Here is a 26170-nt window from a genome sequence, read left to right as displayed (position 1 = left end):
GCAAATCTCGAATTTGCCGGAAGTACGTCTGGGTTTTTCCCAGGCTAATTGTACGGTGCTTGCTCCGAATACAGTGTATAACGAATCCCATTATGCAATGCAGTCATTCACTACAAGTTTCAGTAAGGAACATAATACCATACAATCCATAATCCATGACAGCCTGTGTGAAAAAAGTTAAAATAAGTGAGATCATAATAATATCTACTGTATTAACAAGTGAATGTCAACTCAACACAACACTACACATTACTTTGTAAATTAGATAGATAGATAGATAGATAGATAGATAGATAGATAGATAGATAATGATTTTGAAAAAATCTCCATAACAAATGTGTGATGGAGGGTGAGGCGATCCACAGTACTCACACACACAGGGCACACTCTATGACCCTGGAGCTCTCAGGGGAGGCAGGCAGTGGCCTGAACCTTATGCCTCACGACTCACTGGACAGCACCGCTGACCTGCGCATTCTGCTCGGATGCCTCGCAGCACACAAGGGCACAGAACAGCACACTGCGGTCTCCAACCAGGAACCCCAGCCCTATCCCTACACACACTCACACACCACATACGCACATATACACACACGCACACACACCAGCCTTATCCCTACACACACTCACACACCACATACGCACGTATACACACACGCACACACACCAGCCTTATCCCTACACACACTCACACACCACATACGCACGTATACACACACGCACACACACCAGCCCTATCCCTACACACACTCACACACCACATACGCACATACTGTACACAAACACACACATATACACACACAAATACACACATACTGTACATGCAGGGGCGTACACTCGGACACACATAAAGAAACACACACAGACACACACATGTAACACACACACACCTTTGCTCCTCCTGCAGCTCACCGACAGCAGCCCCTACAAAGTGCTGTGCAGACCACAATGAATAAATCATGGCCTCCGAGGACACTCATGCATTTATCTCCAGCAGGGTTGATTACTGCAATGGACTTCTAGAAATCTAGACGCACCCTAGCAGCAGCAAATTACATTTGCTGCCAGGGCTAGTCTAGCAACTCTACGTTGGCTTGTGAGCTCGAAAAATTAAACTTCTATCAGGCCAATCAAATCGTGTATAGAGTCGTTAGGTGGGCTTAACACAATGATTGATGGCAGAGTTGCAACGGTTTGGCTTGAATTCCCTGCTAATTGAAAACAAATAAGATGGATGTTGCTGTTGGCGAACAGTGTGACACGAGTTAAGCTTTTATTAAGTTGGCAAAAGTTTGAACTAGCCAACTAGCTCCGCTGGTGGGAAACGCATGGGACTCATAGCACTGTCCTATTGCATGCAGAGGGAATTTGAAAGGAAACCGATTATCCGGCCCCTCGGACTGAGCACTGCGAACTGCATTTTAATTTGGGTCTGGCTCGTCAGGCTAAAAAAGACTATCAAACAGCTTCAGATGATACAAAATGCAGCAGCTAGGGTTCTCACAAAAACTAAAAGAACTAACCACATTACAATTCTTAAGTCCCTGCACTGGCTTCCAGTAAGTCACAGAATTGACTTTAAAGCACATACTGCTCTTTTATAAATCAATAAATGGAGCAGGACCTAAATACCTTTCAGACATGCTTCAGCAGTACACACCCTCCCGACCTCTCAGGTCTCTCTCAGGAGAAAAACCTGTTAGTAAAACCTGCTGTTCTCAGATGCTTTCTGCCAACTGCACTGAGTTACACATTCTGAATCTGCCTTGAAAATTATTCTACCTTGTGTCTTTTATTTTGTCTTTAAATTATTCTTTATTTTAAAATCATTTTACCTTGTGTGTTTTATGGTTGTTTTTTTAATTAATTGATTTTTTATTTTTTATTCTTTCACTATTGCCCTTTTATGCTTTTATTTGTTATTACTGTTTGCTTTTGTTTACAGTATGTAAAGCACATTGAATGACCTTTGTGTATGAAATGCGCTATATAAATAAACTTGACTTGACTTGACACAAACCCATACTGTACGTGGGCCTCGAAGGTGAGGTGAGCCCCGGAGCAGACCTGCGAGGGCCGTAACCTGCCCAGCCTCTCTCTCACGTCTTACGTGGACACCAACAATAAAAATGTCTGTCTCCCACTTTTTCAAAGTGCCCCTTAGGGAGAGTGACGGGATTATTATGTGGGAAACAAAAGGGACAGGATGCATATGAATGCAATTAGGCAAGCCTGGGAAAGGTGACGCACAGTGCTTAAGAGGATTATGCCTCCCCAGTGCTCTCATCATCCGCTCTTGTCACATTAACATGTGTCTTTTAATTTATGCTGCTTCACATTAGTGAATGACGCAGGGACCTTGTAGCGTAGGGTAGCAGTGGCTCTCATGTTACAAGTAAATACTACAGCTTTTCAGTTAATAAAATGAAAGTAAAGAATAATGAAAGTATTTGACACATTGTATCATATAGCATCATCTTCTTATCATAACTTTTTTTTACTAACAAACTAGTGAACTAGTTTTTTTCTGAACAAACTAGAACGCATGAATTTCAATGTATTAACATTGATCTTAAATATTTTGAAATGTACAGTAGCTACAGTTTTCAGTGTGCGATGAAAAATGAGTATTTATTTACACTCTTATAGGCTACACCTCATGTCCCCTTCTGCATTAGACCCAAAGGTTCAATACACAATATTAAAAATCAGAAATGATAAAAAAGCTGTTTTTTTTATTCATCATCCCTATTCCTCTTTACTGCATGACCCCAATCAACCCATTTCCTCTCATGCAATAGGAACAGCTTAGTTAATGGAGAAGCCTTATGAGCTCATTAAAGTTTCCTGTTGCCCAATATGGGCAGTACAGCCAGGCAATATCCGCCCACTCCCCACATCCAGATCAGTTGCCTGCCTTTTACATAACAGCTAGTGAAAGAATAAAAAAAAAAAAACAGAAGAGAGAGATGATGGCGACTGTGGCAGACTTGATGAAAAATTCAAAGTGTTTCTTCAGAGAGTGACTTCCAGTTTCACGGATGAGGTCCCTGGGCGGATGTTAACGTGCAGTAGCAGACGCGAGGGTTCCTCAAGGATGAGCTCGCGCCGGGGCGACAAGCTCTGGGTCCTTGGTGCACTCAAACCCGACTGGCTAATGCAGGTCAGACTGCACGACTGCCACAAGGTGTTAAGCAGCCATGCTCTCAGCCAGAGGAAAAACCCTGTGGCCACACCAGCACTAGCACCAACCACTAAACACCACTGTGGTCAAAATTAATCCAAGACAACTGGTGTGAGACTGCAGCTTTATTCACGACGCCGGGAGCATGTTACCCACATGAAATGTCAAAGTAACAAGCCCACACATCTGTGGGTGAAGCCAACTCTTATACCTTACCCCACACCCATGGAAAATCACAAGTTGTCGCCCTCCATTAATCACTTAACCTTCTAGTATTTTAACAGAGAAATGAAATGTTTACAACCCCACTTAACCATCTGGTGTTTTGACAAAGATAAGAAATGTTCATGACCCCGCATCCTGGGGTTACCCAAATACCCTGACACAAGGGTTAAGTTAACTAAACATTCTAACCTAGGAGTTGCAAAAGACACAAGGGTCAGAGTAGGGTGATGGCAATTAGATTTCACTACATGTATGTAAGGTATACTAAACATTCACTGAGAGACATATAAAATTTATCCCACACCACCAACACCACCGCTGGCTGCCACTACTCTCTTGCCCTCGGATTTTCTCTCTCTTACTTTCGTTCTCTCTCTTTCTTTCTCTCTCTCTCTCTCTCTCTCACACACACAGACACACACACATACTCCTCATCTTTATCTACCTCGGTCCACTATTACGCACTGTGACTGTACTGTACCTCTCTTGTCTGCTTTCTCATCTCTTTTCCGTTTCCATTTTCTCTCTTTCTATATCTCCTTTTTGTCCCCCCCCCCCCCCACACACACACAGCCTCATTGCACTCTCTCTCACTCTGTTATCATTCTTCCTCTCTTTCTGTCTCACCCTATTTTCTCTCTCTCTCCCCCTTCATTGTGCTCTCTCTCTCTCTCCCTCTCTGTCTCTCTCTCGCTCCATTTCATCTCTCTGTTTACACCCCCCACTGCTCTGGGTGTAGCTGCATCATTTCACTGAGGAGGACTGACTCTGGCGCCTTCAGACGATGTGAGCAGGGATTCCTGCGCAGCCCTCCGCTAAGCAGCTCCGTCCGCGCCTCCAGAGGTAGACACCAGCACTCCAAGACAAAGACAGACAGACCTCTCTCACTCTTTTTTCTCACTCTCTTTTCTCTCCCTCCATCGGCATGGACAGCAACAGAGGCAACTGAGTAAACATGCATAGTCTGGAGCCTTTCGTCAGGGGTGTTTGGGGAAAGAAAGAGGATGATTCCTGGCTGGAAGGGTGCTTTTGAAAGTGGAAATTATTTTATTATGTGAAAGGAGGCAACGCTCAGAGGCAAGAATGGACGACAAGTACACCTCAAAACTGTCCCCAGCTGTTGATTATGCAGCAGGCATTTACCTGGTGATTATAGGTGAGTGGATCTTTTCATTCAATTTCTTCATTCTTCATTTGATATTTATTCTTATTATTTTTCTTTTCTTTGATTGATAGATAAATAGATAGATAGATAGATAGATACTTTATTGATCCCCAGGGGAAATTCAAGGATTGTGGACTGTGGAGGGCTGTGTTGATATTTGTTCGGGAACATTTTTAATGATTTGTCCTATCTGTTATATACTTTTTAAAACAAATGTTTTGTTTTGATTTGTTGTTGCGCTGTATGTATATATTTAGATGAGATTAGATTCTTCTCAATCTTTAAAAACTTTTTTTTCAGTTGGACACAGAATCATCAAAATGTAAAACATCAAAACATTATAACATAATAAGATAATAAAACCACAGTTGTCACCTTTTTAAAGGAAATATGCTTTCATTATATACATAGAACACCCAAGTTTGTCCAGTTTTATTTTATGCAATCATTATTTCATTTATCATTTTTATGTTAGCTGGCTCACCTGCTTGTGTAGTGAAACCATTACAGATGACGCAAAGAAGACACATGCAACTCCTTACTCTTCATTGGCTTCCTGTAACAGCCTGAATTAAATTCAAATCCCTACATTTTGTCCTATTCACATTCACTGGATGTTTTACTGCTCCTTGCCATCTTAATTCTATGATCCAGTTCTACATCCCCTTTCATCCTCTATGGTCCTCTGATGAGCGCCTGCCATGTCAGCCTTCCGTCACCACTAAGAGGACACAGTTAAAGGTGCAGTCAGGGATTTTACGCAATTTCAAGCCCATAATATTTTGTTGTCACATTCAGCAATCAACTCCTCACGACCGCTAGCTGCTAGCTTCTGTGATTACACTCTTTGGAAATACTGAAGGATAAGCTACCTCGCTGGCGTGTTTTCGTTTGGTCCTTGGTCCTTGGAATCTGCCTTGATATTTATTCTACCTTGTCTTTTATTACTTTTTTTTACTACTTTTGCCTTTGCTTTTGCTTACTAATTATTCTTTATTTTTAAATGATTTTACCTTATGTTTTATGTTTTCTTTTTATTATGATCTTTACCTTTTAACTATTCTTTGACTATATTGCCATTCTATGCTTTTATTTGTTATTATTGTTTGGTTTTGTTTATGTAAAGCACATTGAATGACCTCTGTGTATGAAATGTGCTATATTAATAAACTTGACTTGACTTGGTTAAAATATAATGTACTTTTTCTGCAAAAAAAGCATCAGCTAATAGTTTTAAATATAAACATATAAACATAAACACAAACAAACACGACTTCCTGCGTAATCCCTGACTGCACATTTACGTCAAACTATTTTCTTCTGTGATTCCTTGTTGGTGCAATGATTTACGCATTATTTTATTTTTATATGGTTATTATTCTGTTAAATTCTATTTAAGTTATTATTTATATCGTCTTTTTATTTTTTTTTATTTGGGTTATGACTTTACTTTAAACTGTAAATGCTAATGATAATGTAATGCTTATTGATGTCATGAATGGATGAAAGTTGCTGCTTTACAGTAAGAGCTGTTATCATATTATTTCTAATGATTTGGTGAAAAAAGACCAGAATATCAAACCTGCAAATATAACAAAGCGTCATCCACCGTTATGGTTGTGTACAGTATGTGTGTGTGTGTGTGTTACTCAGAAATGAGTTAGCTCCGTCATCTTGGGTTGTTTTACCACTCGTGGTAACGGCATGGCCGAATTACACCCATGGCAATCGCCTTTACCAACCTCATTCCAAATCGTGTCATATTGCTTAATTCATTTTTAGCCATGCTGTTTTCCCAGGAGAGAATTATTACGTGCGTCCCCAAAAAACCATGGAAATTAGTTATTTCTTCATATACATCAACTTGCGTATGATGGCAAGTGCATAGTGGAAGGCTGTTTCCTGCCCTGAAATTAATTGACTTGCTCTCATTATATTTGCTTAATTTATTTTCAACGACTTCTTACAAGAATCAGTTCCTGAGAGAGAGAGAGAGAGAGAGTGTGTGTGTGTGTGTCTGTACATGTGTGCGTGTGCATGTGCGTATGTGTGTGTGTGTGTGTGAGAGAGAGAGAGACAATAAAGATTCATGATTTAATTACTGTTTGTAAATAGCTCCTATACTGTGAAGTGAAGACAGACATGCAAACTGGTCAGGGGTGAAAAAGGTGAGAAGAGTGCGCGAGAAGGGAAATGGCCGTTACGTCACAAAACAAATGCGATTGACATTGAGACCAGTGCATAGTTAACTTAACAGTAAAAAAATACTCAAAACCACACATTTACAAAGAGAACAAACTACAAAATGACTCATTTACAGAAAATGCTTGTATTGTGGCATACCTCAACAACATATCTCAATAAAAATGGGAATTCACACTGAAGGAGAATAGTGGCATTGAATCAGTTAGTGAATTATTAAAATGTTGTGTATGGATGTAGTGTATGCAAGGCAATACTGTATAAATGTAAAAATGGCAAATAAACACTATCACATCAATCATCTCACAGTAGTCAACAATGGCAATGTAAGAGCAAGTGCAGTTCAGTTGGATTGTTCAAATAATAAGAAAAGTCCTTTTAGGTATTAAAGAAAATGTAGAAAAGTCCCTTATGGTATAAAAGTAAATTCAAAAGTCCCTTATGGTATAAAAAATAAATGTAAAACATTTCCAGTGTGCTCCTTTCCTGGGCTCTTGTCCTGGACTCAATTACCTTTTTTTTTTGGCTTGCACCAAAGTGTGCATGGCCTGTTTGCGCTGCTTGGAAGCATGCTTAAGCCTGGCCCTCTTCTCTTCCTCAAAAGGTGAGGTAGTCAGCTGCCTCTTTTCAAGCAGGCTCTGCTGCCTCTGTCTTTTATCTGTTGTTCCTGCTAAGAGGATATTTTTGCACAATGTGCGATCTAGCTCCCCATACTGTGTATCCTCACATTTGAACATCTCAATGGCCGTTTTCTCCCTAGCCAGAAGGCTATATTTGACTGTCTGAATGGAGTTAAAAGTAGATGTTTTCATGTTTCCGCTTCTATGGTCAATGATGAGGGCAGCTGTGGCCCACTGGTTAGCACTCTGGACTTGTAACCGGAGGGTTGCCGGTTCGAGTCCCGACCAGTGGGTTGCGGCTGAAGTGCCCTTGAGCAAGGCACCTAACCCCTCACTGCTCCCCGAGCGCCGCCGTTGTAGCAGGCAGCTCACTGTGCTGGGATTAGTGTGTGCTTCACCACACTGTGTGCTGTTTGTGTTTCACTAATTCACCGATTGGGTTAAATGCAGAGACCAAATTTCCCTCACGGGATCAAAAAAAGTACATATACTTATAATGATGTCATTCATAATACTGAAAGAGGACTCTACTCTCGAACCATGGAAAATGGAGAGGCCACATTTAACAAGACTGATGAGTGCAGGATATTTGTCTTTCCTCTGAAACACATGCCCCCACCACTCCACCACACAATCTCGGTCACCAAATCTGGGGAGGGAGACATCAACATTGTACCGTACTATCTCAAGGTGGATATTTTCTGTAGGTACCAAGTGACTCAACAATCGACTCAATGTCTTGAGTTGTACGGCTGCCTGCGAGTGGCCTCTCAGAGATGGGTCCAACGCAGACAGGGCTATCAGGGTTGGGCTGGCCAAGGGAAGTTTCTTTTGAAGATAAGAGGCAGTTGTTGTATATGCATTCTTAAGCTTCTGCAAGAATGACTTCAGTAGCTGAAATAGAGTAAACAGTATTGGAAAATTAATGCACAGGTTTCCCACTCTAAACAAGTCATAGTATAGATATTATAGAGATGTGTGCGTGTGGGGGGGGGGGCAAGGTGCAATATAAATTATTAAATGATTCTGTCAGACACCAAACAGGACGAGGACCACAAAAGCGTCACGTTAGAATGTTTATTTAAGGGTTGGGGGTTACAGGGGTTTCAGGGGTTCCGGGAGTTCAAGAGTCTGCGTGTGTGTTTTCCCCAATAGCCGAGCAGCAATGGCAGGAGCTGGATGATCCGGGAAGTCCTGGGGAAACACACACACAACAGCAATTGAAACGAAGCAGCAGTACAGTCAAGGGCTAGGCTGTATTAAGTGAGAAGAGAGACGGAAGGCAGGTCAAGATTACCGGGCTGGAGATCAAAGAGGTATTCGGCGGGTCTGGGTTCACAGGCAAAAGAGTCAGAGTCGTTTTCCAAGACAGGCAGGTAACTGGTGCGGGTTTGCAGACGATCTGACAAATGTGGACTGAAAAGCAAGGCTTTAAATACAGGGCATGATGAGTGGTGAATGCAGTGCAGCTGGTAGGTAAACGAGGGTGAGGCAGAGCAGAGCAGGAACAGGTGGAGGTCATCAGGCTTCAATCAGCGCGTGTTACCAGGCAGAGAGAGAGCTCATGACAGATTCAGTATAGGGCAAGGTGCAATATAATTTATTAAATTAAGTTATTGAGAATATGGCTGTGTGCAATGACAATTATTGGTGTATTTACTGATTGTGTTGTGCTTAGAATAGGGCAGTGTGCAATATGAAGCATTGGTCTCTTTATTGATTACTATGTGCAATATTGTCTAGAGTGCAAGATAAAATGAGCTTGTTTCTTGCAGCTGGACATAATGGTAGGCGGACTATATTTACTATCATGTGCAATATTGGCTCTTTTAGATGGTTGGAGTAGTGTGTGTGTGTGTGTGTGTGTGTGTATGGGTGGGGAGGGATTTGGGAGTATGACTGTGGGGAAGCTATGACTATGTCTATCTATGTTTCTTGTTTTTTGTGTGTCTATGGTCAGGGAGGGAAAGGTAATACATTTTGTGTAGCAAAGTACTTACTGCATGAGTTGGGTTTTGAGATCTGAAAGTGTCCGTGTCTTGTCCCACGAACAACTGCCTGAGGGACAAAATCATTGCTTCCTGTATCTCCAACTCTGCAAGAGCCCTGGGAGAGAGCTGCGTGAAGTGCTCTGCCTTGACAAAACAGCCCAGGAAAGTCAGGAACAGCTCAAGCTGTCTGTCGTGCAGCTTGTGGACTAATGTCTGGCTACCCTATGTACAGAAAAAATGTGACAAAAAAGAACACATGCTGTTGAATACAAGTACAATTAACAGTTGCAAGGTATACATAGTAATAATAGAGTCAATACACGGGAAAGGGGACATACGCCATTCCGTTGCTAGGAAGCAAAATGACAACACAGAATAACAATGTCAATAACAAAACGCATTGAATGTTGTTTCTAGGGAAAATTGCCCGTAAACAGAGCATTGCTAAATGAGAAATGTTGCTAGGATGCCAGTCTAATAAGAAAAAACCCACCTGAAAAACCATGACATACTCCTTCAAAATGGCCAGTATGCCCATATAAGCACTAAGCTGTAGCCGCGTCTCTCTCTCCTGAAGCCAGATCTTCTGCGTGACTCTCCTCTTTCGGTCTCTGCCTTGCTGTGTCATGCCTGTGAAAACATAAGCAGAAAATATGGCAGTATTAACAAAGTTAATACTAATAACTGATGGCTGTAATGACTGACATATTCATACTGTAGAATGAGTGTTCATCATCACCTTTCTTTCTGAGGTCCCCATGTATAAACTTGATTCTGGCCTTAAATGTCTGACTGACACTGCACTCTGCGAAAAAGCCTTTCCAGAGGTTCGTTGTATAATTCCTGATCCTCTTTGCTCAAGAATCCAAAATAAAGTACCTTGTACGCTGGCAGCATTGACTGTGTTTCCATACTAGCATCATATGCAGAGAGCCATCGATGTTTCACAAACCCTCTCTGAGGGTTGGATGCAGGAATGCCAAGTATGGCACATACCTCCTTGAGATACATCACCTGACCAATAGAGAGTATGTAACATTATGTACCCTCTACCATTATCCCTGTTTGCTCATTTTTTACACTGTTAAACTTTTTGTCCCTTTCTAGTCCCTTTTTACTAGTATCTATTTAATAAGCAGTTATGAAGTGAGTTACTACGTCTACCAACAACCAACCAGACTAGTCATACATGGCAGTTCTCTAAAGTTTCATTTCATACCTGATCTGGACTCCATTGATGGTCTGTCTGCAGATCACTGTAGAGCTGTTCGAGACTTCTTAGCTGCATTGTGGACATGGTGACAACAGTCTCCGTCTATATCAAGGAGTCCGGGACAGTGTTTATGGAGTCTCGTCTCCAGGCCAGTCTTACTCCCCTTCATGACGGCACACGAATCAAGTAAACAGCTGACCAGGTTTCTCCATGGGATGTTGTTTTCTTCAAAAAACTGACAAATCACCCTCTCCAAAGTAGCAGCATTGGTCTTCAGCATCTCCAGGGACCCAAGATGTTCAACCATCACCTTCCCAAAGTCGTCATGGTGGTAGCAGACAAGCATGGACAGCACCTTAAATTCAAATATTGGAAAAAATAGTTAAGAAAGCAGCCATAGGTAGATAGATAGATAGATAGATGGATAGATAGATAGAATTGTCATAAAGAGAGATCCACATGATCAATGAAGTGAATAAAGATAAAGACAAGGTCCACAATGTGCTGAGGCAATTGACAATGAGTGACAGGGCATGGACAGACCCTGCGATTCAGTTAGGTTTGTTTGTAAGGTGCAATATAATGCAAGATTGTAATGCAATGTGTAGTGAAATTAGACCAACCTTCTTGTTGTTGTTCGAAGTGCTTTCATCCACATTTAGGGAAAAGAGAAATCTCCTCATGTTGGCGAAAATCCTATCGGAGAAGGTCCTCCCTAGGCCATACACCATCTTATACGATGCTGCTGTCCGAGACAGCTTAATCCCCTGCAGGGCCACTTTGTCCAGAGCCAGTGTTTGAGCGAGCTCCACAATTACCGGTGCAACAGAAAATGGCAGAGAATTTTCTGCCAGCACGCCAAGAACCATGGCCTAGAACATATAAAAATTCAACAATATTAATTAAAAACGTGTAGTGTTATTATGACCGCCACGCAGCGAAGCGGCGATCATATAGGTTTAGTCAGATTTATTAATTTATTTATTATTATATATTTTTTTTTTCGTTACTATACACCAATGTTACTATACACCAACTGGCCTGTAGGTGGCTGGAGACAGTTTTCTGTGAATATCTCGAGAACCGTAGAGCCTAGGAGGTCCACCTTTTTTATGTATGTTGGTCTTAAGGGGGCATGTCACCACTTAGTACCACTTATTTCATGTATAGCGCCACCTAGTTAAAAATTAAAAAGCAAAAAATTAGGTGTTTTCATCACAATATCTCTGGCTGACAAGGTCAAAACTGCACAAAATTGTGCTAAAAAAGTGTAGGATCATTATGACACCCTCCGAATGCATGCCAAGTTTTGTGTACTTTCGTTCATGGGGGGCCTTACAATAAAATAATTTATGTGTACATTTAGTGACGTACACCAACAAGGATTCCCCGGACACTGAAAGACCGGGGTACACAAAACTTGGTGGACATGTACCCCCACATGGATAGCATGGAACCGTCATTTTTCGTTTTGATCTGTAGCCCCCCCACTGGACTGGACCCCCCGAAAGGAGGGTAGGGCAGACACAGTTCTCTGTGAATATGTTGAGAACTGTAGGGCCTAGGATGACCATTTTTTTCCGTATGTTTGCCTCCAGGAGTCATGTTAACCCATTTCAGATACACACACACACACACACACATACATACATTCACAGTAATCATACGTATGACACATACTCACACAGTAGACATATGTACGCTTGCATGCACAGGCACATACGCAGGCACACACACAAGCACGCACACACACACACACACCCACACACATAACATAAACATAACACAAACAATCAAGAATTTCTCAGAATTATGAACAGGCAAGATGGAGGTGCGGTTGTATAAAATGAATTTTACATGTGATGTACCCCCACATGGATAGCATGGAACCGTCATTTTTCGTTTTGATCTGTAGCCCCCCCACTGGACTGGACCCCCCGAAAGGAGGGTAGGAAAAATTAAGTTATTGTGCTCACATGAACGGTCATAAACTAAGCCAGAATAATAAAATAAACCAGAGCACCACCCACATACATCTCATTAACAATGTAGCTCATTTGCATGTTGTGAACTTGAAAAGGAAATTAAAAATCGAGAAATGGAAAATAAATCGCAAGCAGGTGTCAGTTTTCATTTTATTTATCATTTTGGCATACATTGTGCACATTGTCAGGAAAAGGCAAAGCCAAAGTGAAGTTTGCATTTTCATTTTCCAACTAACATCATCAACATTCATTTTTGGCAGTAATATACCAGGATGGTAATGAAAATGAAATGACAAATAGACGTTTTCAATTTATTTTTATTTTTGTCACAAATGTATCGTGTTTATCAGGAAAATTAAAAGCCAAATGTATATATTTAATTTTATTTTTAAATTTGGCAGGATAATTGCACTGACACTTTGAAAATTAAATGGCGAGTTTTTCATTTTAATTTCACTGTTTTCATTTTAATTGTATTAATGGCAGGAAAAAACCCCCCGTAAATGTATGTTGGGGGAAGTAAGGGGAGAGGAAGTTCTGTGTACACAGATTGTGTATACTTTTAAAATGCGCTAGCATTAGAAGGAAAACTTCTTCTAGTCCCTAAAATGACGCCAGGATATTTCTAAAAGTTCGTGCTTTTGACCGTTCATGCCCTGAAGGGCAAGTCTTTCACATTCATATTCGGTTACATCATCTGCCAAGAATGATAGAGAGCTGACACATTGAGTAACGAGTAATGAGTAGCCTAATGAGTAAACTGTAGCTCTACCTTAAAACCTTATAGCGGCGTGGACAAAGGGAATGACTGCTAATGTGTTGAATCTTCACCTAAATAAAGTAAGGTTTAACAGTGAAAAAGTATGTTTATCCGTGAAATTTGTTCACAGTATGAAAGTGTAGAGTAGACTGTATACCGTCGACACTGTATACCATGGATTTTCTCGAACTAGCACCGTGCACAAAACGTCTGGTTTCGCCTTGCAGGGTCCCATAATGTCCTATCGTAAACGTGCTAATTACCAACCATTTCGTTTGAAAATTCTTAAAACAATGATGTTTTTTAATACCTCAAAATAACATTTGCTAAATGAACCTTACATTTCAGTAGCCATAGGTGTGAAGATTTGAACATATATGACATTATTTGTTTATTTTGTATCAATTTAAATCATGAAATTTAAAAGCTATTTCATCTACAAATGTCCATTCATCCGCAGAGTCCCCATAGAATAGCTCGTTGATTAGATGAACTCCATCTTATGTATATGCAAGGTGCCCTAGCCGCTAGCATTCAGTAGAACCTAACTAACTTAAGACACTGGCATACATAGTAAAGTAGTGCTACGGCTAGTTCACTTTTCTTCCAAGACTGTGTTTTCCTGTTTGATACAAGTCAGCAGTCGTTTTTTATATCTTACCTCAAATGTGCTTTCCCACGTTGATTCTCGCTCTTGAAGTTCTCTTCTATCCAAGGCAGAACAGCTATGTGGGCTTCTACAGCGCTTCTCGCGCGCTGCTGGTCAGTTCATTTATTGGCGCCACGCGATGTAGCAGTTATTACCGCGAGTATTCTAGAATCAGAGATGCGTTGGCTTCCAATCATGTAATATTCACGTATGCGTTCATGTTCATGTTGAGTCAAGATGCACTCGTCTGCGTGTGACAGTGAGTGGGTTTGATAGTTGATAGTGGACTCCCCCTCAAATATTTTCTGTGCGGATCTGCACGAATCACGTAAGTCACCCATTTCCTATTCAAAACGGCGAATTTCGCCGAAAGGTGAGGAGTTTGCATGTCTAGAAGATCTCCACTAGGTCTTGGTTTGTTACTGTAATCAACCAGAGATCTGCTTTGACATGTGCTATGAACGCTAATGAGGGTTAAGAGCAATGTTCCCTGTAAGCTGCGCGCACGCGGCCGCGCAGGCCAGTCGAAGTGGCCGCGCAATAGATTTTTCAGACCGCGCACATTTTTCAGACCGCACAAACGATTTTTTTTTCAGGGGTTAAAAATCTGAGCATCAAAGGCGATGTAGGCGTAAGTTATCTACAAGTCTTAAGTCTCCTCCAAGTGACAATCATGTTATACACAATGAATAGCATGTAACCTACAATGCGGAGCTCCATAGACCATAAAAGAAAGATAAGCTTGCATAATTCACTGGCCATTCACTGGGTGAAAAGGCTCTGAATCAGGGAATATTCATAGTGATGTATTTCCTGATATGTGTAATATCAGGAAATATATTGGTTGATATGCTCCTGATATTTTAGTGCCAATTGCCATATCAGGAGCATATCAAAAGTCCTGAATGGGACTGCGACGACATGCAAGATATCCAGACTTCATATTCTCACCTGATATGATCCATGTTTCAAGTATTAGCTACTTATATGACCCCGGACACCTCTTGTTCTTGTTCCCATATACCCCCTGATATGTCAAACATGGGACTACGCATACACAGCCCATATACTGCCAGACACAGCTTTGCAGGCATTTATGTGTTTGCCTTTATTTGCTTTTCGATAGGCTTTATGCCTTTATTTTTAAAATGAATCATGTGATTTATATATGGTGATTTATGTAATGGTTTTAAATGTGAGATAGTACATAACCATCACTGAGCTTATTGTGCATCTTTAACTTAAATAATATTTCACATTAATTTTGCATACACTTAATTACATTATTTACTTACACCTGCTAAATCCCAATGACTTATTTTACTTTACCATGAAAATTCATATACTGTACGACAGGCAATAAAATTTGTTACATGGCCTTTATTGTATTTATCAATCAATATTCAAATCAACATGGCTTTCTCGCCTGCAGTAGGGGGCTTACACAGTGACACTCGCCCCCTCTCAATGACCTGCCTCGAGTGAGAACAGAGACTTCTGCTTGACCACAGTGGTTTAAACAGTCCATGGTCTGGGCGTGCAACGTCCTTTAAAACATTTTGGGCCCTTGTCCGTACTCTTCTGGTATAGATGGTAGGGAGAGGTGCTCTGATGGTCCCTTTGGCAGTAACAGTCAGGTGTCTGTAAAAAGAGAAAGAAAGTATATGTTACAATTGACTATTGACAATTGAATTACAATATAATTAACTCAGCTTGTGTGACAAATAAAAGCAAACCCACAATAGCAGCCTAGACGTCAGGTGCAATAGTTAGAAGTAATGGAGATATGTATTACAGTTGTGCTCATAAGTTTACATAACCTTAGCATACACATACATTTAAAAATCATCTGATCTTAATGCCTTAATAAAAAAAAAATGAGAAAATTCAACCTTTAAGGAACACTTATTTATTTACGATACATTATTCATTCACAAAGAAAATTGCTGTCCTTAAAGGTTGGATTTTTCCTAATTCTTTTAATTAAGGCATTAAGATCAATTTCCAAAAGTATCATACCTAATTGCAACACTGTCTGCAGAAGCTCTTTCCTTCTTGCTTAAACCACCTTTCTGATGCCTAACATAGATCCCCCCCCTGGCGTGCAGTGCCAGCCTCTGGCTCCAGGCTGGGACTTGCTGGATGGCACCTAAAAAAATAAAACAGCAATTGCTATACATTATGTTATTGTTGATTAAGATCAGAATCAAACATTAAAAAATAAGTTGGTAAGTCAATCAGGTGTTCAAACAAAAATGATAATTACCTTATGAAGGCACCCTTGCCACCATCACCATCAATGTTAATTATTGATATCAGTTTATTTGTGAGGGTTTCAGTTTCTGTAAATAGAAAATAAGATTTAACTAAATTATGATTATGCTCAGTTTGGCATATATTCAACACATTATTTACATTACCACCAACATAATGGTAAACATGGCTAAACTTCAAAATTCAAGACTATTATTAAAAACGACAATAATGATGATTAGTTCCTGTATTAATGCATTACATTGCACATTTGTCAAACAAATTAGAGTGTGCACAATGACATAGCCCTCATTCAAAAACACACAAACACTTACAGCATGTTGAGGGCAGCAGCCATGGCTTCCAGTCATAGTCAAGTAGCATGTAGTAGTAGCAGGACAGACCGACTTTGCCCTGGTCTGTTGATGGAGCCCACTACAGTCATAACAACAAACAGACACATGAAAAAAGGGGAGAAACTAAACACAGCAACAGACACAAATACATGCACACACATTATAATGTTATTTGCTATTCTAACGTGTGTGTGTCTGTCTGTCTGTCTCTACCTGGTGAGTGAACTCTCTTCTTGGGATTGAAACTTCTTTTGTATGGAATTGGCACACATTTGGAATATTCCAGAATGCACTCAGTGTTCTCAGGGAAGCAGTCCTCACAACTCACTGCCTGCAAACAGAGAACAGAGGGAAATTAAGATGAATAAATTGCAAAATAAGCTTACACATAACGTGAAAAGACTATCACTGAAGCACTAATGCCCTCACATGCATCTTAAATAAACACATGCCTTGGCACAAGTCAGGTATAACCAAATAAGGGCTATGAAATGAAGAACATTTTGCCTAATGCTACCCATACATCAGAAACCTTTGACAAGATTTGGCTTTCAAGCTTTACTCAAAAGACTACAATCTTTCAATAATCTTACCCAAATCTGGTCAAGTCTTCTGGTGTAAGGATGGCTTAATATAACACTATACGTTACCCTTCACAAACTAAAGATCCCTTCACTTGTCGGCATCATATTGAGGTACATCAACCACGGTAGCCTGCATAGTCATTAGCAGCCACTATAAATGTAGCTTCTAGAAGTTATAGCTAGGTTAGCTAACCTACTCGTGCCTGATAGCCTTGGCCATTTCATTCAAACTAAAACTTTACATCCATAACTAAATCTCAGACAGACTTGTTGAATATGATATTACTACCATTCCAGATATTCCACACAATGGTAAAGTTAGTTATTGGAAAAGTTAACATTAACAGCTAGCGTGCAAGCTAAGCGTTAAGCGATGTTAGCTCATAAGCTAGCAAACGTTAGCTGATTCTAACATGACGGTTAACAAACGGTTTTGGTTAACATTAATGCTAAAAACAGTATTTTCCTAATTAATTCCAGTTTTCAATTGGCATACAAAAGTACTGTAGTTCTTACCTTGGATATGATGACGGCAGAGTTTGTACAGCTTGCAGTCAGATGCATGACAGAAAAGTGACGGTTGAAGGAGTTCGTTGAAAAGTCAGTCAGGGGTGGGGGATGGGTATGCTGTGTGTGCGCATGCGCTTATCGAGAGGCAAAGCATAAGAAATCGTGGAAATTATTAGGCCTGCATATTTTAGTTACATTAAAATGACTACCAAACTGATTTTGTAGAAGTGTCAAAACATAGTAGCCAGGTGGGCTATTACTACTATTCTGATTATTAACATTATTGGTTCTCATATAGTTTGACGTCAATTTCATTTGAAGCCTTGTTCCTTAATTAAATCAAAATTGGTTTATCAGTCACCCACATTTTATAGACAAGTTAGCCTACAACATGATTGATCCATTGTTACTTTGGCCCACAAGGAAGCTTGTAATGATACAATAGTATGAAATTATAGATGCTCAACTTTAACAAGTTTAATAAGCCTTTTTTATGTGTTATGGTTTGTAGCATATAGTATGTATTTATTTTCAATATAGGCTATTGATTGAATTGTTGTTTATTATTGCTATTCTTCTTAATGTAGGCCTACTTCAAATTGTTTAGGCTACTGTTAAATTTAACTTTGTATTGTTGTTATGTGGCAACTCCAGCTGAACCGAATTCGTTTTGGCAGACAGCATTGGGGACAAGGGGAAAGCAGATCATTTAAAATGTGGACTTTATTCCTCCAACAGATCTCATGCATATTATACATAAAAAGTAGGCTAGACCTACAGACTATAGCAACTATAAAATCTCAAAGATATTGAAATTGAACCATAACCAAAATAATTAGGTAAGTAGGCTAGCCTTGACCTGAAAAAGGTAGTCTTTACACTGTAAATAGTCTATTTTTGAATGTCCCCAAATTAGATAGAAATCAAACGGCAAATAGCCTATCAGTGATGTTTTATGGTACGTTTTGGGCGTAGGGCATGCATTGACTTAATTAGGCAGATCTTGGGCCTAGGCTATCTAATATGATAGCCTAAGCCTATCCAAGGGTGGAGACCTATCCAAAGATATCCAGAAATGGTGTGTGTGACTTGTGATTTGGGTATGCATACCCCTGATATCTCATTGGCATATCAGGAGTCAAAATAAATCAATATTTTCACTGATTCTTAAAAACTCAGGATATGATCAAAGATGCTCCTGATATGCTGCATGTCATAAAAAATATCCGGTCAGTATATCCCCTGATTCAGAGCCTTTTCACCCAGTGATTGTATTCAATTTTGCTACACATCGACGCATAATGGCGGCCAAAGCGTAGCGATGCGGGCATGTATGCGTAGCGATGCGTTGACTCTGTAAGAGCCTTAAGACTTAGACATGGGAACTCTATCGATCTAATTCTCCCCGTAACGAATGAATCCCGAGAGAGACAAATTCTGAGAGCACGATCCGACCCTAAACAAATAAAATTATTAATCGACAATGTGATGCTAGCAATTAACACCAACATGTCCATGTTATCAGTTCAGGATACACGATCATATGGCATATATGGTTTCGGAAGCAAACTGATTTCAGTTAAGACAGTTTTTGCTGGAATCATTCAGCTTTCAGGATGCCCTGCAGAAAACATCCTTGATGCCATTACCAAGTTCTACGCAGACCATGCGCTAAACATGAACAAAATGGTAATGTTTAGGCTACTTCAGATGGTGCTTAAAGGTTGTATCAGCGATTATACGGCTGAACTTCACTTCTGTTGATGTTCAAACAAAACAGAGAGCTAGCTCGCTACTCCCTCCCGTGCAATTGAAACTCTCCTAAACGCGCATCTCGTCGGTTATTGGTTGGAACACTTTATTTTGCCTTTGAGTGGATGCCAACACTTGTTGGCAGCAATTGTTTTTGTGTACAGATCTCGGAGCCTAGGCTGCCTACAGAGACGCGTTTTTTTGACGGCCTGCTTATGAGGCTTAGATCGTTAGGAAAGAAAATAGGTGGAGCTGTGGTGATGACAGGCTTAGCTCCAATTCTCAGATTGTACCTGCATGCTTGTTTGAGGCATATGGAAGAGCAGGCTTTTGAACTGAAACATTACAGACCACATCTAAAGTTGAAAAGGAAGAATGTGTCTCTTGTGATATTGACAGTGCGTTCAAAACACTATGTGGCCGTTTTCAAGGGAATGGTGGCATGAAAATTGAATATGCTTAATGATTGATTAATATAGCTTCCTATTGTCCAACCATTATAAAAAAAACATTGTCCAACCATTATAAAAAATAAAAAAAATTAGAGGGAACAGTTAAGAGGGCTGATTATATAAGAATAACAAGGAGGTGGAGGTGCGCTCAGATTGTGACTGCTGAGAGCCTTTTCAAGAAACATTCTTTAGTGGAAGGTTGACAGGGGGTTTTCAACCCTTTTTTTTAATACTGGAATGAAATATAGAATAAGTTAATACATTCAAATAGGTGGAGCTGTGGATGATGAACTGATGACAGGCTTAGCTCCAATTCTCAGATTGTACCTGCATGCTTGTTTGAGGCATATAGAAGAGCAGGCTTTTGAACTGAAACATTACAGACCACATCTAAAGTTAAAGAGGAAGAATGTGTCTCTTGTGATATTGACAGTGCGTTCAAAACACTATGTGGGCGTTTTCAAGGGAATGATGGCATGAAAATTGAATATGCTTAATGATTGATTAATGGAGCTTTCTATTGCTTGAGGGATGGGTCGACGGGTTGTTGTGTGAGCAGTGGGGCGGTGAGATTTGTTTTTTAAAAGGTGCAGTCAGGGATTTCACAGGAAGTCATGTTTGTTTATGTTTACGTTTATATTTACATTTATTAGAGGATGCTTATTGTACATTATATTTTAGAGGTAGCTTAGCCCTCCCTTCAGTATTCCCAGAGAAACTCCACACATGATTTCCTTTTTTGTTTGGGGGACAGGCTGCCTTTGTTTGTTTCTAGTTTTCAGAGCCTGCACTGCTTACAGAGACCGGGTTTTTTCTTTTTACAGGGTACTCACGGAATGGGCAGCTAGCGGTCATGAGGAGATGATTGCTTAAGGTGACAACAAATGTTGTGGGCTTAAAATCGCACCATTAAGTGTAATAGGGGTTGTATTTTATGTAAGTACTTGCTCTGTTTGAGGGGAACCTTGGTACTGTATGTGGTGTGAGCATTGGAGAAAATATAGAAATGTTAATAAGGAGCGTTAAGCCTCTCTCGGTGTGTGAATCTGTGTGTGTGTGTGTGTGTGTGAGAGAGAGAGAGAGAGAGTAATAGAAAGATATGATTCTTTCTTCGCTGTTTATCCCAAATTTGACCGGCCACCCAGCCCATTCTTCCTCGTCTTAGGGTGTGACCTCACAACCTCACTCCTCTCCCATATCAGTTCTCGATGTGAGTAATATGACATTGTGCAAATATGTGTGACGTGTTAAAAGAAATTGTAAATCAGACAATTATTTTTTTATGTATATGAATATGTGTGTGTGTATGTATGCATGTTTGTGGATTGTGATTCTGGATTGTGGAGGCTTCAAAACCCCATTGCTTTCACTGCGTCCACACATACAGTACTATTAAATCTGCCTCTAAATCTCCAACACATAACCCAATGGGGGAGGGTGGGGGATGAAGATCCAATTTTCACAGCCCTAGGTTCCATATCCTCCAGCTGCAAAGCCGCCACCACAGCTCATGCATCCACGCAGAGGCAAACAATAATGCAAGCTACAGGCGCGTCATACAGAGTCACCGTCAATGGCAAGACACATCTCTGACCCAGCCGGCCAGCCAGCTTCACCAAAGGCAGAGCGTCTCGCTGACGCACTGGGTGTCGCAGCATCAGGGAAAGTGTTGCTGCAGCGTGTGAAGACCAACTGTGTGAACCACTAACATTTTTTTCCAGGAGCACTTGTGCGCCCAAGTTAAAAAATGTAGGAGCACAGACAAAAATTTGGGCGCACAGTCAGTTCTGTACTTAACTTAAACATAATCCAACATTACACTGCAGCTAACACTTAAACATGCCAGTGCACCAATTGCGAATATTAAGAATTCCTACATTTTGTTAATGTAAAATAGTATAATACATTGCCATATTTGCATTTAGCCTGTATATCAAGTATCCTGCCAAATGTAGGCTAATTTATTTATTTGTGAATCCATCTGTAGCTAATCCAAATATGCCCATGGTGACCTATCTGACTGCATACTGCCTACTACTACTACTAAATCAGTCCATTTTCTCTTCCACAAAACCCTAATCAAGGATATATATTTTTTATACTTTTACTTTTTATTTGAAATATCTGCATTGATGGGGGCAGTAGGCAAACGTTAGGCCTACTTTCGTTTTGCACTTCAGCTTGTATTCGGTGTAAACAAACAAGCATGCGTGGAGGCCTGGAGTTGTCAGTAGCGTTCTACCTTTGAATAAAATTGGAGTATTACGGGAAGCTACTTTTTGTGCCTGTTAAGCTACAGCTATATTTTGCATATTGCAGCCAATACGTCAACTGGGCTAAAAGGCATGTTAGGTTACCTTTCCTTCTCTCACTGCATTCTCAGAATCTCATCCTGTTCCTCCTATATCCGATGAATTCATTGGATAGAAGAACTAATTTCTTCAATCTTTGCATCTTGGCTGCAGTCTAACTTTCCGCTTTTTCTGCGCGCTCTTGGATTTGATAGAAGTGACTACTAGCGAGTCACAACGCGAAACTGCTAACGTTGATGGGAGGTGTAGTTTTTATGCTGCATTCGCGACGTGATTCAATGGTTTGCACCAGTAATGTTTCTTGATGTTGCGTTGTGTTTTTTGTAGACAAACATTGACATGGTTAGAAGTCATTCGCACGCCATCATTTTTACTCGCATGTGCGAGTGAAATGGGCGCACTGTAGAGCCCTGTGCATACTGTATGGCCCTGTCGTCTTCCATTATCCCTGTGCACTCCTACCCCTGCTTAGGCCCAGCTGTTGGGGAATGGTTCCCCAGGACTGCATACTGCGTCTGTCTGGACATGAACATGGAAGGTCTGTGAAACAGATTTACTGTAGCCTCAATCTGACAAGATCCACCACAGTAGCTTACATACTATGAAGTGAGAACTGTAAGGGACTGTTCGTTATTTATAAATGGGGCCACCGGAGGAATTTTGGGTGCTTCAGGCAAAAGTTGCATGACCCTCCCTTGCCTGCAACACATTTAAAAACAGACATGACCCTCCCCAGCCAATTGTCGGTATCTTCCGCCCGTGCTCCTTAACGCTATGAAAACACTCTGACCTTGGCTAACGTTACAAACTCAACCTCTGCTTTCTGATCTTACACATCACACTCCACCAAGATGGTGGCCATTTCAGTAGATTTACTCACTAACATTGTTGTGGAAACACAATAAGCATGGAAACTAAATGCACACTTCCTGCATAACTGCATTAGCCTACTTGAAATAAGTTACTTCTCTAGTAAATAGTATTCACATGAAATAAAACAATAAAACATTGAGACCATTCAACAAAGGACCCTGGGTAATAACAAATTCAAGACATGGACTCGTCTCTAGGCTTCCTCAGTCATTGTAAAGCTGCCGAAGCTGACGTCCAAAACTCCATTTCTCCGACGAGCGTCAATTTGGGAGCTGGCATGCTACCACTCCTTCCTTCTCAAATTTCACAAATAATCACAGGGACCGAAACATACCTAACATGGCAACTTTGTCCGAGTTTATCACGTATTTTAACTTTTCCCCCGCTGTCTTGCCGTTTTAATATTTTCCCGTAGAATATCCCATATTCTGTGTTGTCCTGTTGTTACCCCCTTGCCCTTCCAGCGAAACAGATGTCTTCAAATCATCGTTTTGCTTGCTTGAATGCGAACTTAGAGTGAAGTCAACCTATTTAAGTTAACGCCGTGGTTGTCGTGAGAGCACGATTCGGCCGTATGTCAACGTGCGCACCTGCCTATACGGCTACTCAGCTACGAGTAGACAAAGAATTTCCCCTGTTTGTATATTCACTCCAAGTTGGCCTACCATAACTTACCAACTCTACACTGTAGACCATAAACTGGCTATTTATATGAAATAACCAAATGTATTTGTTCAACTTTATGAAGCAGAATTACGCACTGCTACTTGGAACGTAACACATTTTTGTTTGCGCATGAGAGAATGACAGCGATTAACAAATTGCACTTGTTGCTGGTTACCAATATATACTATATATATTTTTTTGCAAACAACAAAAACAGAAAGGATGGAGACAGCAAAGCTACAGGAACAAGGTCAATTGGTAGAAATGCTTGTCAAAACGTTAGGAGCTGGATGTGTGGATGAATGAAGCACAAGTAGGCTATATAGTCTAGGTGAATTTTTAAAAGAAATTAACCCTGAAGGCAAATCATATCCAGGCTCAAAAATGTCCCATAATGCCCCAAAATGGAGAAATCCAATATGGCCGCCGCCGCCAGGTCAAAATCGAATTAATCACTTATCTTTTGGACTGTACAAGGTAAAAACCTGAATGTAATGTGCTTTTATAGGTTTTCACATATAGGGAATTCAATGTCATGCTCAGATTTAAGATCAAGACTAGAGAAAATGCTTGAAATTAATTTACATGGTTAAAATTGTTGTCTCGGATAATGAATAATTCATGAAAAAAGAGGACCATAAAACAGGTTGATGGCTTTCTGAAGAATTTACTTGAAACATGTTTAGAAACAAAGTTGATTACCATATTTTAACTATCTATTTATATTATTTACCTGTATTTATCTATTTATCTGTATTTTAACTATTTATTTAATAATGCATATTTTCCTATTTATTTAGTAATTAATCAATTCTATTCTATTCAATTCTTTAAACTTCTTGGTATGAAGAGGTAGGCTACACACTTAGGCTATCCTAATCATCCTCTCTCCTCCCAGCAGTGTTCGGACAGGTGCTGCTGCAGCTGCATGACTCCATGCATAACATGCCACTTTTCCTGCAACTGCAGCACAGGCTTAGACATCCCTTGAAGCAACCACAGGAGGTGATCTCCTTACAAGCTTTTGGAATTGGTGAGAGATAGTAGCTGTGGCACTAACTGATCATACACATTTTGATGGCCATGATAAGTGTGTGTTGTGTTTGGGCCACCAACATGCTTTCTTGGCAAGGGACGCCCCCCATTGTTTTATTATGCCTACACACACAAGGGAAGCCCGTTGTCGTTTTTTCTCTGGTAAACGTGCCGGTTCTCCTGTTTCCGAGGGGCCGTCAAGAAAGATGGCAAGAGTAGCCAGGGGCTTGAGGAGTCCTCAGCAGCCTCACTGTTTTCTCTTAGCACAAGGCCTGCAGTTCTCCAACCTGCTCCTCCTACCAGTCCGTGTGAGCTGGAGGAGGAAGATGAGGAGGCCATTGTGGACGTTGAGACTGTTCTCTCGTCTGAGGGAGAGGAGCTACCTTGTGGACAGCCCTGTGCAGCCAGCCCGGTGGGAGGCGAGCTGGCCCGTCTGTTTGAGGAGGTCGTTGGCAGGGCATCCAGGGCTTTTGATATTCCCCTTCCAGAGAAGCCCCCTGCCTCTGCGTCTAGGTTCCACACAGACATGACTGAGCGCCCAGTGGCGGTGCTCATTCCCCTGCTACCAGACTTTAGTGACTTGGTCTGTCGCCAGTTTTCCTCCCCAACTTCTTTTCGTAGGTGGTCTGGCCAGGCTAAGGTGCTTTCCAACATGCACGGCGAAAGGCTGATTGGTTGTGGCTCACTCCTCCCAGTGGATCAAGCTTTAGAGCCCCTCTTCTCCTCTCCCAACTCCCTCTTTGGTGGTCCCTCCTGCCTCAGTGCCAATGGCAGGACTATGGAGGCTCTGCTGGGTAAGCTGCATAGGCCCATAGCGATGCAAGTCCGCCTGGCTAACCTCAGCTCTATGCAGGAAGGCTTGGCTGGCCTTATGAGCGGATCCATGGGTGCTCTCCACCATGAGCCATGGGTACCGCCTGCAGTTCAGGACCAGACCCTGTGTGGGTTACCTTGATGAGCAGTACCATGCACGTTCAGACCTTACGTGCAGAGCTGTCCACCCTCCTGGACAAGAGGGTGATAAGGGTAAGTCAGGAGTTCAAACCCCCAAGCGGGGTTCTTCTCCCGTTATTTTCTTGTACCCAAGCGCACAGGGGACCTTCGTCCTATTTTAGACCTCAGGGGTCTCAACGTGCACCTCCGGTCCCTAAGGTGCAGGTTCATCACAGTTCCGAGGGTCCGGCAGGCCATCAATGCAGGGGACTGGTTTGCTACCATCGACCTGCAGGATGCTTATTTTCAGATACCCATCTGGCCGGGGCATTGGCGGTTCCTGAGGTTTGCGTTTGAGGGTCAGTCTTCGAGTTCCTCAAAGTTCGAAGTCCTCCAATTTGGAATCTCTCTGGCCCCCAGTTCTTGCACCCATGAGTCAGTGGGGGCTCA

General features: G+C 41.1%; 1 protein-coding gene and 2 long non-coding RNA genes across 4 annotated transcripts in view; 1 reads left to right on the top strand and 2 right to left on the bottom strand.

Annotated features, from left to right (window-relative positions):
- The first annotated feature begins 4184 nt into the window (after positions 1–4184).
- opn8a (opsin 8, group member a) overlaps positions 4185–26170 on the top strand; it is a 49875-nt gene continuing 27889 nt past the window's right edge. Inside the window, exons 1-2 of one of the 2 annotated variants that reach the window (XM_048249521.1) lie at positions 4185–4252; positions 4343–4565. In XM_048249521.1, coding sequence (XP_048105478.1) covers positions 4493–4565 — 73 coding nt within the window. In that variant the 5' untranslated portion in view covers positions 4185–4252; positions 4343–4492. Of the gene's footprint in view, positions 4253–4295; positions 4566–26170 lie in introns of those variants that run through there. The other variant, XM_048249520.1, reaches the window with a different exon arrangement.
- LOC125298730 lies at positions 15360–16090 on the bottom strand. Its single transcript, XR_007194266.1, has 2 exons — positions 16014–16090; positions 15360–15635 (listed from the first exon to the last, which is right to left on the bottom strand). It is a non-coding gene; the product is annotated as an uncharacterized LOC125298730 (long non-coding RNA).
- Positions 16092–16743, bottom strand: LOC125298729. Its single transcript, XR_007194265.1, has 3 exons — positions 16583–16743; positions 16261–16336; positions 16092–16143 (listed from the first exon to the last, which is right to left on the bottom strand). It is a non-coding gene; the product is annotated as an uncharacterized LOC125298729 (long non-coding RNA).

This window comes from Alosa alosa, chromosome 8 (genome assembly GCF_017589495.1).
Source record: "Alosa alosa isolate M-15738 ecotype Scorff River chromosome 8, AALO_Geno_1.1, whole genome shotgun sequence".
NCBI lineage: Eukaryota > Metazoa > Chordata > Actinopteri > Clupeiformes > Clupeidae > Alosa > Alosa alosa.
This window is presented reverse-complemented; position numbering and strand designations above follow the sequence as displayed.